At 50.0% G+C, this 12,171-nt stretch overlaps 1 protein-coding gene across 6 annotated transcripts in view; it reads left to right on the top strand.

Annotated features, from left to right (window-relative positions):
- The first annotated feature begins 713 nt into the window (after positions 1-713).
- The window catches only part of Zfp64 (ZFP64 zinc finger protein), a 57,976-nt gene continuing 46,518 nt past the window's right edge, over positions 714-12,171 (top strand). Inside the window, exons 1-3 of one of the 6 annotated variants that reach the window (XM_040732799.1) lie at positions 714-1,078; positions 4,271-4,510; positions 11,787-11,948. In XM_040732799.1, the coding sequence (XP_040588733.1) occupies positions 1,036-1,078; positions 4,271-4,510; positions 11,787-11,948 (445 nt within the window). In that variant the 5' untranslated portion in view covers positions 714-1,035. The remainder of the gene's footprint in view (positions 1,079-4,270; positions 4,511-11,786; positions 11,949-12,171) is intronic. The other 5 variants (XM_013116698.3, XM_040732797.1, XM_040732796.1 and 2 more) reach the window with 5 other exon arrangements.

Here is a 12,171-nt window from a genome sequence, read left to right as displayed (position 1 = left end):
ACCAAGCTGGTCTTGAACTCACAGAGATCCACCTGCCTCTGCCTCCCTAGTGCTGGGACTAAAGGCGAGCGCCACCACCACCCCTCTTTTTTTTTTTTTTTTTTTTTTGGTTTTTTTCGAGACAGGGTTTCTCTGTGGCTTTGGAGGCTGTCCTGGAACTCCCTTGGTAGTCCAGGCTGGTCTGCCTCCCGAGTGCTGGGATTAAAGGCGTGCGCCACCAACACCCGGCCTCCACCACCCCTCTTATACGCAGTACATTACCCACTGAGGTCAGACAAGGATGTTGGATCCCCTAAGCTGAAGTTGAAGAGACTTGTGGGTCACCCAATGTGGGTGCTGGGACCAGAACACTGGTCCTCTGCAAAGGTAACACAAGTTCTTAACCTCTCGCCCTTCTCTCCAGGCTCCCTCCCCAAGCAATTCTAACAAGCCCTCCAGGCTGTCTCCATACAGGATGAAGTTGAAGTCCCATAGAATGGGGGCCCCATTGACTTCTCCCTTCCACACCATCATTAATTTCTCCTCTTTTTTAAAAAAAAACATGTATTTAGTATATGCTTGAGTCTGTCCCAGAAATGGCAGGAAGTCAAGCTTGGAGACCTGTGCCCTGACCCCCGCTAAGCCATCTCATCCACCCGGTTCAGCCCCAAGCAGAGCAGAGGCCCCGCCTCTGTGCTAAGAGGCTGGATCTACCCAAGGGGGGACGTCCTGGGCCCGGGCTCTGCTCATCCTCCTGACATCTGCAGAAAAATGAGGGACCCCAGGAGGGCAAGACGCAAAGGCGCAAGGCGACCACAGAGACCCCGGAGTGCTTCTCCGCGGTGCTCAGGTCCTCCCGGTCTAGCTGGGTGCATCGGGCCAGCGCCCTCTAGGCAGCGGAAGTGGCGCTAGTTGTACATCCGTCCCCGCCTCGCAGAGTTGGGAGCAGATAGGCAGGGTTGGGGGGGTGTGAGGGGAAAATGGGAGAGCAAAGTCTTTGCACCATGTAGAACGAGCCGGCCCCCCCCCCGGGAGCGGCACCCCAGGTCTGTGGCCATGAACGTGAGCGGCGAGGACAGCTTCTCAGGATCAGTACAAAGTAAGTGCATGTTGCTGATGCCGGGCGTAGCAGCCAACAGGCCCAGGGCTCCGGGGTCGGGGCAATGTGCACCTTGCATGCTCCCACCACCACCCCATCCCCGACGGTGACCTGCAGCACCCCTTCCCCCGGGAGGCATGGCCTGGGGAGGCCACTCGGTACAGTCACCACCCTCCCAGGCCAGCCTGGCAGTTTGGGGTGCAAGGGGCTGGGGGAAGGGGGGAGAAAGTGGAATAACCTGGACAGACAGGTGGGGAAACTTCTTTCTGCCTCAGTGGTTCAGGTTGGAGCATCGCTGACAGGCTTTGCAAAGCTCTCCCCGTACTCCGGGTGGGGGATGGCTGGAATGGCTTGCTCTGAGTTTGGGGTTCTCTGTTATTTTCCTGACATCACATCAACTTTTCTTTTATCCCCTCCAAGTTCTTAGTATCTCTGTATGCCTTTGTTTCCCAAAGTATGGGCCAGGGATGGGAGGCAGCCACCTGGAACTCCAGCATGTGTTTAAAACCGGGCTACTGGGTCCACCCCCACAGGTTTCCGGGGGTGGGGCCAGAATCTGAGGTCTTCCCAGGCTGCTGGGAGCACCGGAAGTTTGAAAAGCCCAGGCCAGGGTTTGCAGTCTCCTAACTTCTGTTCTTGGAACCACTGGCTCCCAAACTTGCCTGGCTGTGCCCTGAATGGCTGATGAAACGGAGAGGTTTTCCCTGTGTCCCTAGTCTTCACCCCATCATGTCTTAGTATCTCCCAGGGCCATGCACCTAAGGATATGTTTAAAGAGAGCGAACCCCACCACGTGACCTGCTGGAAGCCGGAGGGGCGGGGGGGGCTTCTTACGGACATTAGCTCATTTCCTCTTTGGGAGGTCCTATCAGTTTGCCCCCATTTTACAGATAGGAATCCAGGGCTAAAGTGACTGTTGATAGTGACTGCCTCGGGATGCTAAGAAAAGTCCCTGTAGTAACGTGTTCCTTTTGTGAGTACCAGAAGCATAACTTAGTACCGAAACGGCTTCATCCTAGACACCGATACTGTTCCACCATGAAGATACACCTAGCTATGCAGATATGACTTCGTTCTCATTGTTTCCCTAGTGCTGGGACTGTCCCTGTAGTCACCTGGCTGTAGCAGTCCAGAGTCGGAAGGCCTTCTTCCTGCTATCTGTTGATTTCTAAAGCCCTCTGGAAGACGACTTATAAAGTGTCCCTCCCCACAGCCAGCATCACCGTCTCTGGAATGACTACCACATGACACTACAACATGCAAATGCCTTGTCTTAGTCCTGAAGGAAACTGGACAGAATCGAAATAGCTTATAATTTTCAGAAAATTGCATTGTGTACGTACTGTGTCATACAAATGTGGTCTTACAGTATTTAACTTCACTGGTTATAGATATTATTTGATGCATGGATACCATGGAGTGACATATTCCCACTGTAAACAAGTACATGTATAAAGAATTTGAATGCCCTTGTGATATTATGTAGGGAAAAGATTAGCCTCACAGTACAGTGGAAAAAATGAATTTTAAGCATAAATAGTAGAAAATGTGTTTGTAATGTCCATGAAAGGTTCAAATGGAAAGATTTTGAGGTTTTTTTTCTGCTAATTCTTACTGTTTCTTCCAGATTTTATTCTGTGTGAGTTTTATTGTAAGAGAAAAAAATTAAGATTTTATTTCTATTTGAATTATATTTATATAGGGATGGGTTTGTGCTTCCAAGAACAAGTGCTCATGGAGGTCAGAAGGGGGCATCAGATCCTCTGTTGGCAGTAAAAACTACTGAGCCATCCCTACAACTTCACAAAAGAAAAATTTAATAAAAATTATATTTCTCATGTTGAAACTTACTAATTATTATCTTGCCAGAAGAGGATATCAGATCCCATTACAGATGGTTGTGAGCCACCGTGTGGTTGCTGGGAACTGAACTCAGGACCTTTGGAAGAGCAGCCGGTGCTCTTAACTACTAAGCCATCCTTCCAGCCCAATTGTTGCCTTATTTAACAATCGTTTATACAGTGCTTTCCTTTGCTGTTCTGAGACAGGGTCTAGGTGTTTCACACTGGTCAAGGCCCAGGAGGGGTCTTAAGACCCAGTCCTCCAGCCTGCACCTCTGGAGTGGCTGGGATTTCGTTACTGGTCTTCATGCCTCCACCACTCCATTTTTAAGAAGTGCTGGGCATTAAACTGGGGACCTCAGATATGCAAAGTGAGCCCTCTACCCATTTGAAGCTTCATTACTTTCTAACACAGAGCCAGGTACTGTGTTAGCTGCTTTTGAAGCTCTCAATACAGTACTGACTCTGTCTCTGGTTGCTGGAGAAAAGTGACGCCCCTGTCAGTGAAGAATGAATTTAGTCTACAAGTGTCAGAAACCTGAACTATACCATTCTAATTGATTTATTCCGGGGCTGCGTTCAGGGACCGGGAAAGTGAGAACAAGAGTCGGGGGTCTCAGCGTTTTCCTCACATTTATAAAGTGTCTGCAGAAGTGCCGGCATCACATCTGTGTCAGCATCTAAAGGAAGAGGAGGCCACAGCTGGCCTTCCCTGCTCCCCTTGTGCTGTGTGTGCTGGAGGCGTCTGCACATCTGTCAGGGACACCGAGTCCACACCATTGTTAGGGACCATCATTGTGAACTAGTGGTTCTGAGGTGACAAGGCGTTTGGAAATGTGTGTTGGGATGGGGGTAGTTTTCATAATGACCTTTCTTTTGGGGTAGGAGATGGCCTCAGGTCCCTGTGAAGGGCTGGGCAGTCTTTTTTTTTTTTCTTATTGGTTGTGTGTTTGTGGATGCACTGGTGTGTACATCCTCATGTGTGTGCACATGTGTGGAGGCCAGAGGACAACCTCTGATGTTTTTTCTCAGACACCATTCCTTGTGTTTTGAGACAGCGTTTCTCCCAGGCCTGAAACTTGCCAAGGAAGCTAGGCCACCTGGCCAGCAAGCATGGAGATCCTCCTGCCTCCTCCCCTCGCTGAGATTACAAACTTAACACCCCACACCCAGCTTTTTACACAGGTTCTAGGGTTTGAACTCGGGGCCTCATGCTTGCAAGGCAAGCAATTCGTGGGCTATCTCCTTAGCTCCAAAAGAACTGTTTTGTAAAACATCCGCTAGCCGTGTCTGCTTCCTGCTATGACGTTGGTCTGAAATTAATCTGAGACTTTTCCTTTGTCCCATGGAGTCCCAGGAGGCACCACTGTCCTGGTAGAGCTGACACCAGACATCCACATCTGTGGCATCTGTAAACAGCAGTTCAGCAACCTGGATGCCTTCGTAGCCCACAAGCAAAGCGGCTGCCAGCTGACCAGCACGCCAGTGACAGCTGCCAGCACGGTGCAGTTTGTGTCGGAGGAGACAGTGCCTGCTGCCCAGACCCAGACCACCACAAGGACCATCAGTTCAGAGACCCAGACCATCACAGGTACAGCCAGGCGGGGATGAGGCATGCTTACAAAATATGTGTCTGGAGAGATTTTAGAATTGGGAAATAAACTAAACCTTAAGAAAATGGTCAAGAAAATGTGGAGACTAGAGATCAACTTGGAAGCTGGGCAGGGCTCCACACTCGGGAGACAGAGGCAAGCAGAGCTCTGTGAATTTGAGACCAGCCTGGTCTAGGACAGCCAGGGCCACTAAGTCAGAGAAACCTTGGAGAGAGGGAGGGAGGAGGGAGAGAGGAAGCGAGCGAGGGAGGGAGAGAGGGAGGGAGGCAGGGAGAGAGGGAGAGAGGGAAAGAAAGGAAAAGGAAACAAAAGCAGTTGCCTCGCAACTGGCCTGCTGTGACACCTGCTTGTGTCTCAGCTAGACAAGGAGAGACTGCCCTGTAGGGAGGCAGAGGGCCCAGGAGAACCGGCAGATTCAGGACTGTCCTGGAATGAGTACTTCACCCTTGTGACCATCTCTCCCTGAAGAGAGTTGAGCCTCCTGACTTCAAATCACAAAGCCCCAGGAAGAGATGCAAGAGGATTCTGAGGGCTCCGTGGAAGGCTTTTGCCGCACTGACTTCTGGGCCATTTGTTTCTCTGTCCCTTTGGCTGGAAATGCCTTTGCCAGCTTTGCCTGGCTGGTGCCACCTGGCGACAGTCTACACACGTGTACAGGTGATAGTCTACACACGTGTACATCCAGGGTGCACGTGTTTCTCCTTGCAGTGTTTCCAGTGAACCCCATTTCCTAGCACCCTAGAGCCCTGGCAGGTGATGCTCCTCTGCCTGGAACTACCGCTCTGTGGTCTCCTCTTGGTACTCAGCTCAGGGAGACATCTCCTGAAAGGTTCAGACAACAGCCTAAGCCCCAGAGACAGACCCCAAGTCTCATACCCCACCTACAGTCTGATACGCTCTGGTCAGCTTCATGCCAGCGCTGCCACAGGAATTCTGGTAATAGTCCACTAGAGGGCAGGGGTGGCTGCTGGGGTCCATGAGCCATTGTTCCCAGTGCAGAGTCGAACAGATAAGTGGCGACAAGCTGATATGTTAGCCTCAAGTGCCTGGCCAACTTAGCTGCCCCTCTCAAGACAACCAAAGGTCAGGATCCCGCTGGCTTTTCTCTGCCACACTTGCCTGGACCCCCCCACTCTCACAGCCCCACCACCACCACCACTTTGGACTTGGCTACTCCCTCACCTGTCAGTCCCAAGACCTGCCTGTAGATCAGGGCCCTTGGAGAACTTATTACACACCAGCACCCAGGCTCCACCTCAGAAGGCATTAGGATTTCTGGGGTGGAGACTCCAGCATCACTGTAACAAGCTCCCAGGGGGACCCATGACTCTGGCAAGTCGGAGAGTCACTCACTCGGCCTCAGCCCTACCCATGTCAGTGATGCTTCCTGATGGCTCCTATGTCCTCATCCGGATATTGCCCTTGCTGCCCAGGAGCCACATGAAAAGTGACAAGTGCCTTAGCAGGTTTCCATACCTCGCTCTAACCCCCACAGCCACCCCAAGAGACAGGAAGAAAAAGGCCCGTTCCCCAGACCAAAAAAAAAAAAAAAAGGCCCTGAAGCCAGCCAGGGTCAGCAACATGATAAAGGCACCTGCTGTCAAGCCTGACAGCCTAAATTTAATCCTGTGGGCCCGCACAGTGGAAGGAGAAAAGAAATTCCCATGGGGTATCCTCGGACCTCTCCATACGTGCAGAAGCACACACATGGGCACGTGAATAAATGTAATAAAAGGAGGCTAGGACCCAGGGGGGGAAAGCTAACAGCCCACACTTGAGTGGTTCTTTTTAGCCTGTGACTCTGTCTCCGGGTGCCTCATGGCTCTCATGGGATCAGTGTCATCCCCAGAATGACCGCAGCTGTGCCTGGCTGTCCCTGCTGGGTGCCGCCTGCCTACCCCTCATGCTTCCGTCTGCTTCTAATCTTGACATTTAGAGCGGAGCCCTGGCCACAAGATCGTGAAAGAGTGGTCTCTGGAATGAGAGAGAAGACGTTCAAATCATGACTCCAAGAAGGGTTCCTAGGTAGAGTGTCCCCTAGAGGAACTGGAATTTTCCTCAGAAGAGGAGGACAGTTAGGGCAAGGCCACCAGAAGCCCAACTCAGGAGGCCCATGTTTGCCTTTCAGGATGGTTACAAGCTCCCTGTGAGCTGACCTGCCGTGCTCACCCCAAAGGGGCCGGCCTCCCAGCTCAGATGGCTGTGGAGTAGCAAGCCCCGCCAGCCGGGTTTTAGTCCCATGTCCCAAGGAACCCCTCAGTCCCACAAATGTTGAGCATGCCCCCCCTCTCCCAGATCCAGTTGGGAGTTTAGTGCCAGGGGTTCCAAGTTCAGATCAGTCCAGTTTTATTGGCTGCAGTTGCTGGTAACACTGAACAACCAGATTTCCTCCTTTGGTTCTGTAACAACCTTACAAAGTGGACATGGAGATGTTCCCATTGACGGGGGTAAACTGAGGCTCGGTGTCTTAGCTAGGGTCACTATTGCCGTGATGAAACACAATTGGCCAAAGCAGCTTGGGGAGGAAAGGGTTTTTCCATTTCATAGTTTCCAAATCATAGCTCATTGTCAAAGGGAGGATAGGAACTCAATCAGGGCAGGACCCAGGAGGCAGGAGCTGATGCAGAGGCCATGGGGGGTGCTGCTCACTGGCTCACTCCTCATGGCTTGCTCAGCCTGAAGTTTTATAGAACAGTGCTTCTCAACCTGTGAATCACAACCCCTTTCACAGGGGTCACCTAGGACTGTTGGGAAACATATTTACATTACAATTCATTCGGTAGCAACATAAACAATTCCACAACATGAGTGTTAGGAAGGTTGAGAACCACTGGTGTAGAACCTGGGATCACCAGCCCAGGGATGGCCCCACCCACAATGGGTTGGACCCTCCTCCATCAATCACTAGTTAGGAAAATGCCCTGCTGGCCTGCCTACAGTTTCATAGGACATTTTCTCAAATGAGGCTCCCTCTTTTCTGATGACTCTAGCTTGTGTCAAGTTGACATAAAACTCTCCAACTCCAGCTTGACACAAATACATCACTTTTCAGTTAGAACTTTTCCTTTATAATTTATCCCCAAGATGACTTGTTAATATTGATATCACAATATAAAACATAAATAACTTACAAATTCAAACACATTAAAAGTTTAGTCTCTTTAAAAATCCCCAAAGGTTTTCAAATAAAATCTCAAAGTAAAATAAATAAATAAATAAGCTGTGCTCTCCGGTAAAAATAAATAAATAAATAAATAAGCTGGATAGTGCTAGCACACATCTTTAATCCCAGCATTAAAGGAGGCAGGCAGATCTCTGTGAGTTCAAAACCTGCCTGGTCTCAGGAAAGGGGGAGAATAAAACAACCAAAAAAATCAAAATTAAAGCTAGGTGGTGGTGCACACCACTTTAATCCCAGCACTCAGGAGGCAGAAGCAGGCAGATCTCTGGGAGTTTGAGGTCAGCCTGGTCTACAGAGTAAGTTCCATAACTGCCTTCATAGCTGAGAAACTCTGTCTCAAAAAAAAATCAAAATTAAGTACTCTCTCAGGAGGGAAGAACCAGAGCACAGTCGTAATCTGAACAAAGCAAAACTGAACAGTGTAAATAACTCAGTGTCCCAATTATCTGGGATCCACTCACCATCTTCTGGGCTCCTCCTAGGGGCTTGGGTCACTTCCCCAGCTCCGCTCACTGCAGCAAGCACAGCTCGTCCTCTAGGCTCTGCTGGCTCCACTCCTGCTGCTGTTCTTGGTGGTCATCCCATGGTACTGGTGTCTCCAAATGCTGGCGTCTCTGCTGCAGCTGGGCTGCACTTTCCCCGGTGGCCTCTCCTGAGCTCTCTCCAGCCCTGCTGCTCTCCGTGACCCTTCCATGCCTTTGAAACCAGTCCCACTTGGATCACCCCATCCGTACCACTAAGTTCAGCAGTCGGCACAAGGTAGAACCTTGGCCGTGCCTGGACCACAGCCTGTGTGTGCTGACCCTGAGGGAACACTTGCCACAAGTCTTCACCACAGTGATGCCGGTCTCTTTGTAGTTACTGCTAAATATTCAGCTCCGGCCAACCAGCAAAGCAAAGGCTCCACCGTAGTGGTTCTGGTCTCTTATTAATCACAGCTGGTTCTTCAGCCCCGTTAACCAGAGGCAAATTCTTCACACACAAGGCCCGGTGGAGTCCTTGCTTCCCTCTGAAACATCACAAGCCAGGCCACCATCCTCTGCAGTGCTGTCAGCAGTCTTCCAAGCCCCTACAGAGCGGCCCACTGAAACGCTCGATGGCTTTTCTAGCCGGGAGCGCACAGGCAGGTGGGCTGCCCGGAGGGACTGGAGTGAAGACGGTGCTTGTCAGAACCCAGCAGCTGACTTGAAGTGGCCAGACGTCCCACGGCATTTTCTCATTGAGAAGAGTGGAAACTTGAGTTTGTGCAAATGCCAAAAGCTGTGAGAACCCAGGTGTCACCTGACATGAATCAGTGACGGCGTCATGAGGATGCTAGAAAGATGCAGGGGAGCGTACCTGGGCTGAGATCAGAGCGCGTTTGCAAGTTGTGATCGTGGGAGAGGAAGCCTGTGCTGGGAGTGATTCCCGAGTGCACAGTTGTTTTATCTATCTGTCATTTATTTACGTGCACATGTGTGTGCCTCTGTGAGTGTATGCCGCGTGCGTACCCCTGGAACTGGAGTTACAAATGGTTGAGAACTGCCACGCGGGTGACGGGAACTGAACCCAGATCCTCTGCCAGAGCAGCCGGTGCTCTTAACAGCTGAGCCGTCTCTCCAGCCCTCTCGTGATTATTTAAGGGGTCCACCAGGTCATTGTTGGGGTTCAGCTGAAACCATGCCTCACCACATGGTGTCAGGAGTGGAGATGAGGTGGACTCCGTATCAAGTCAATGGTTTTTCCCAGTGAGGGACCCAGAATGAGATGCTGTGGGACCAGAAATGCAGGTGCGGACCTTGATGAGAAGGTATGACTTAATGACAAAAATCAAGCCAGCCTAAGAGGCTGGAGAGATGGCTCAGTGGTTAAGGGTTCAATTCCCAGCACCAACATGGCGATTCATAACCATCTGTAATATCAATTCCAGGGGATCCAGTTGACCCGTAATGGTACCAGGCACAGACATACAGGCAATTAAAACACTCGCACTCTGTATGTGACAACTCCTTACATCCCTCCTGACTGTTACAGTTCCTTGGGTTTCATTTTCAATGACCTGGATGGTTTCTGAGGTGAAGTTTTTTGTTTTTTCAGGACAGCATTTCCCTGTGGCTTTGGAGGCTGTCCTGGAACTCATTCTGTAGACCAGGGTGGTCTTGAACTCACAGAGATCCGCCTGTCTCTGCCTCCCAAGGGCTGGGATTAAGGACGTGAGCCACCATTGCCCTGGTGAGGTGAAGTATTTTGTGGCCTCCCTCTGGTGGGATTTGCCTGCTGTGTTTCTCATTTAGCTGTGACTGTGGGCTTGGAGGGAAACAGCCTATGGTGTGGGTTTCTTCGGGTCTGGGTTGATTCTAGTCATTGTATTCTGGAAATAAAATGGTAAAGGTGGGACCTCTCCACTTTACCTGTCCCAGGTGAGCATAGGTTGCCTTCACTCAGAATTAGGCCTTCCAGAGACAAGTGTGAGCTTAGTAAGGAGACGAGACCCTCACAAGCCCTGTACCAAGAACGCCATTCACAAAACAGGCACCAGAAGAATTATCAGCAGAAAAAATGCAAGACCACCTACTTCTCTTATCTTTTTAATGATAGCTCATTTGGGGTCATCTTGTTTTGTGTTTACAGTTTTTTTGTCTCTTTTTACCTCTAAGTAGCAGTGTGACTTCAAGGATGCCCATGACATACATACTCACAAGAGAGTTTGAGAGAAGTCTTGGATTTCTAGGCCTCTGAGATCCGTCAGAGAGTAACTTGTACATCTCCCTGCAGTTAGCAATGCCTACATGGCTTCGGTTTTAGGGATGTTTATTGCTCATTCAAGAGGTCTGAAGCTAGAGCTACCTAGATGGTTCAGTACTTGAGTACTTGTTGTTATATTCATGAGGCCAGGAGTTCAGATCCCAGCACCCACATAACAAGCTGGGATGTCCTCTGACGTCTGCAGATGCCCCTGACACAAATAAATAAGATCAATCTTTAATAACAAAAAAAGGAGTCCAAAACTAGGGATGGTAGTGTATGCCTATAATCCCAGCTCATAGGATGTAGGAGTTCAAAGCCAGCCTCAGCTACATAGTGGTTTGGAGGCCAGCCTGTGCTATGTGAGACCCTGTCCAGAAAGACCCAAGACTTGGTTTGTTTTAGAACCCCAGCCCAATGTCTTGTGTTGTAGTTGTTGGCGGTTGGTCAGCTTGTTGAGACCAGGCCTCATGGTATAGCTCTGACTGCCTGGAACTCACTGTGTAGACCAGGCTGGCCTTGAACTCTAAGTGCTAGAATTAAAGGCATTTTGCCACCACCTTCAAGAGTTCTTGTTTTTATTAGGAGTGTGAAGGTTGAGACAGGGTCTCTGCATTTATAGGTCTGACTGTGTGGTACTCCCTAGGTAGACCAGGCTGACCTGAAACTCACAGAGATCCACCTGCTTCTGCCTCCTAGGTGCTGGGATTAAAGGTGTACACCACCACACCCAGCCACTTGTTTTTTTTTTTTAATTAACTTCAATATTTTTTTAAAAAGTGAAGATGAAAACCACCACATACCGAAGTTAACCAATTTTTTAAGGATTTTTTTTAATATATGTGAGTATTTTCCCACGTATGTCTATGTATCACATGAATGCCTGGTACCAGAGCTGACCAGAAGAGGACCTCCTGTCCCCTGGAACTGGGGTCACAGATGGTTGTGAGCCTCTATGTGGGAGCTGGGAATTGAACCTAGGTCCTCTGGGAGAGCGGCCAGTGCTCTTTTTTTTTTTAAGATTTTATTTATTTATTACATATACAATGTTCTGTCTACATGCCAGAAGAGGACACCAGATTGAATTGTAGATGGTTGTGAGCCACCATGTGGTTGCTGGGAATTGAACTCAGGACCTCTGGAAGAGCAGTCAGTGCTCTTAACCTCTGAGCCATCTCTCCAGCCCCGCGGCCAGTGCTCTTAACCATTGAGCCGTCCCTACAACTCGCACACTTGATTTTTGAATGAGCAAGGAAATTCTTCTTTTCTCTCGTGCCCCATTACCTTGAATGAGTTACGGTGTCACTCCGCATTGTCCTGTGGAAATTAATAAGCACTGCGCCCTTTAGTTTCAGCTCCAGAATTCGTCTTTGAACATGGCTATCAAACTTACCTGCCCACGGAAAGCAACGAAAACCAGACAGCCACCGTGATCTCGCTCCCCGCCAAGTCACGTGCCAAAAAGCCCTCCACCGTCCCTGTGCAGAAGAGACTCGGCTGCTGCTATCCGGGTAAAGAGGCTCTGTGCGCCGCGTGGGCCGACAGGGGTCTTCTTAGGATTTGTTTCGGTGGTAGGGAGACTGGGTCCTGACTCTGTTGCTCAGGCAGACCTGGAATTCACCATACCACTCTGGTGGGCCTCGAACTGGTGCTTCTCCTGCCTCAGCCTCCCAGTGTTGGAATTAGAGGCCTGAGCCACGGTGCCCAGCTTCTTTGTGAATTCTTTTTATTGCT

The sequence above is a fragment of the Mesocricetus auratus genome, unplaced genomic scaffold, assembly GCF_017639785.1.
Source record: "Mesocricetus auratus isolate SY011 unplaced genomic scaffold, BCM_Maur_2.0 Super-Scaffold_100028, whole genome shotgun sequence".
Taxonomy (NCBI): domain Eukaryota; kingdom Metazoa; phylum Chordata; class Mammalia; order Rodentia; family Cricetidae; genus Mesocricetus; species Mesocricetus auratus.
The sequence above is the reverse complement of the archived record's forward strand: the minus strand, read 5'-3'. Positions and strand labels throughout refer to the sequence as shown.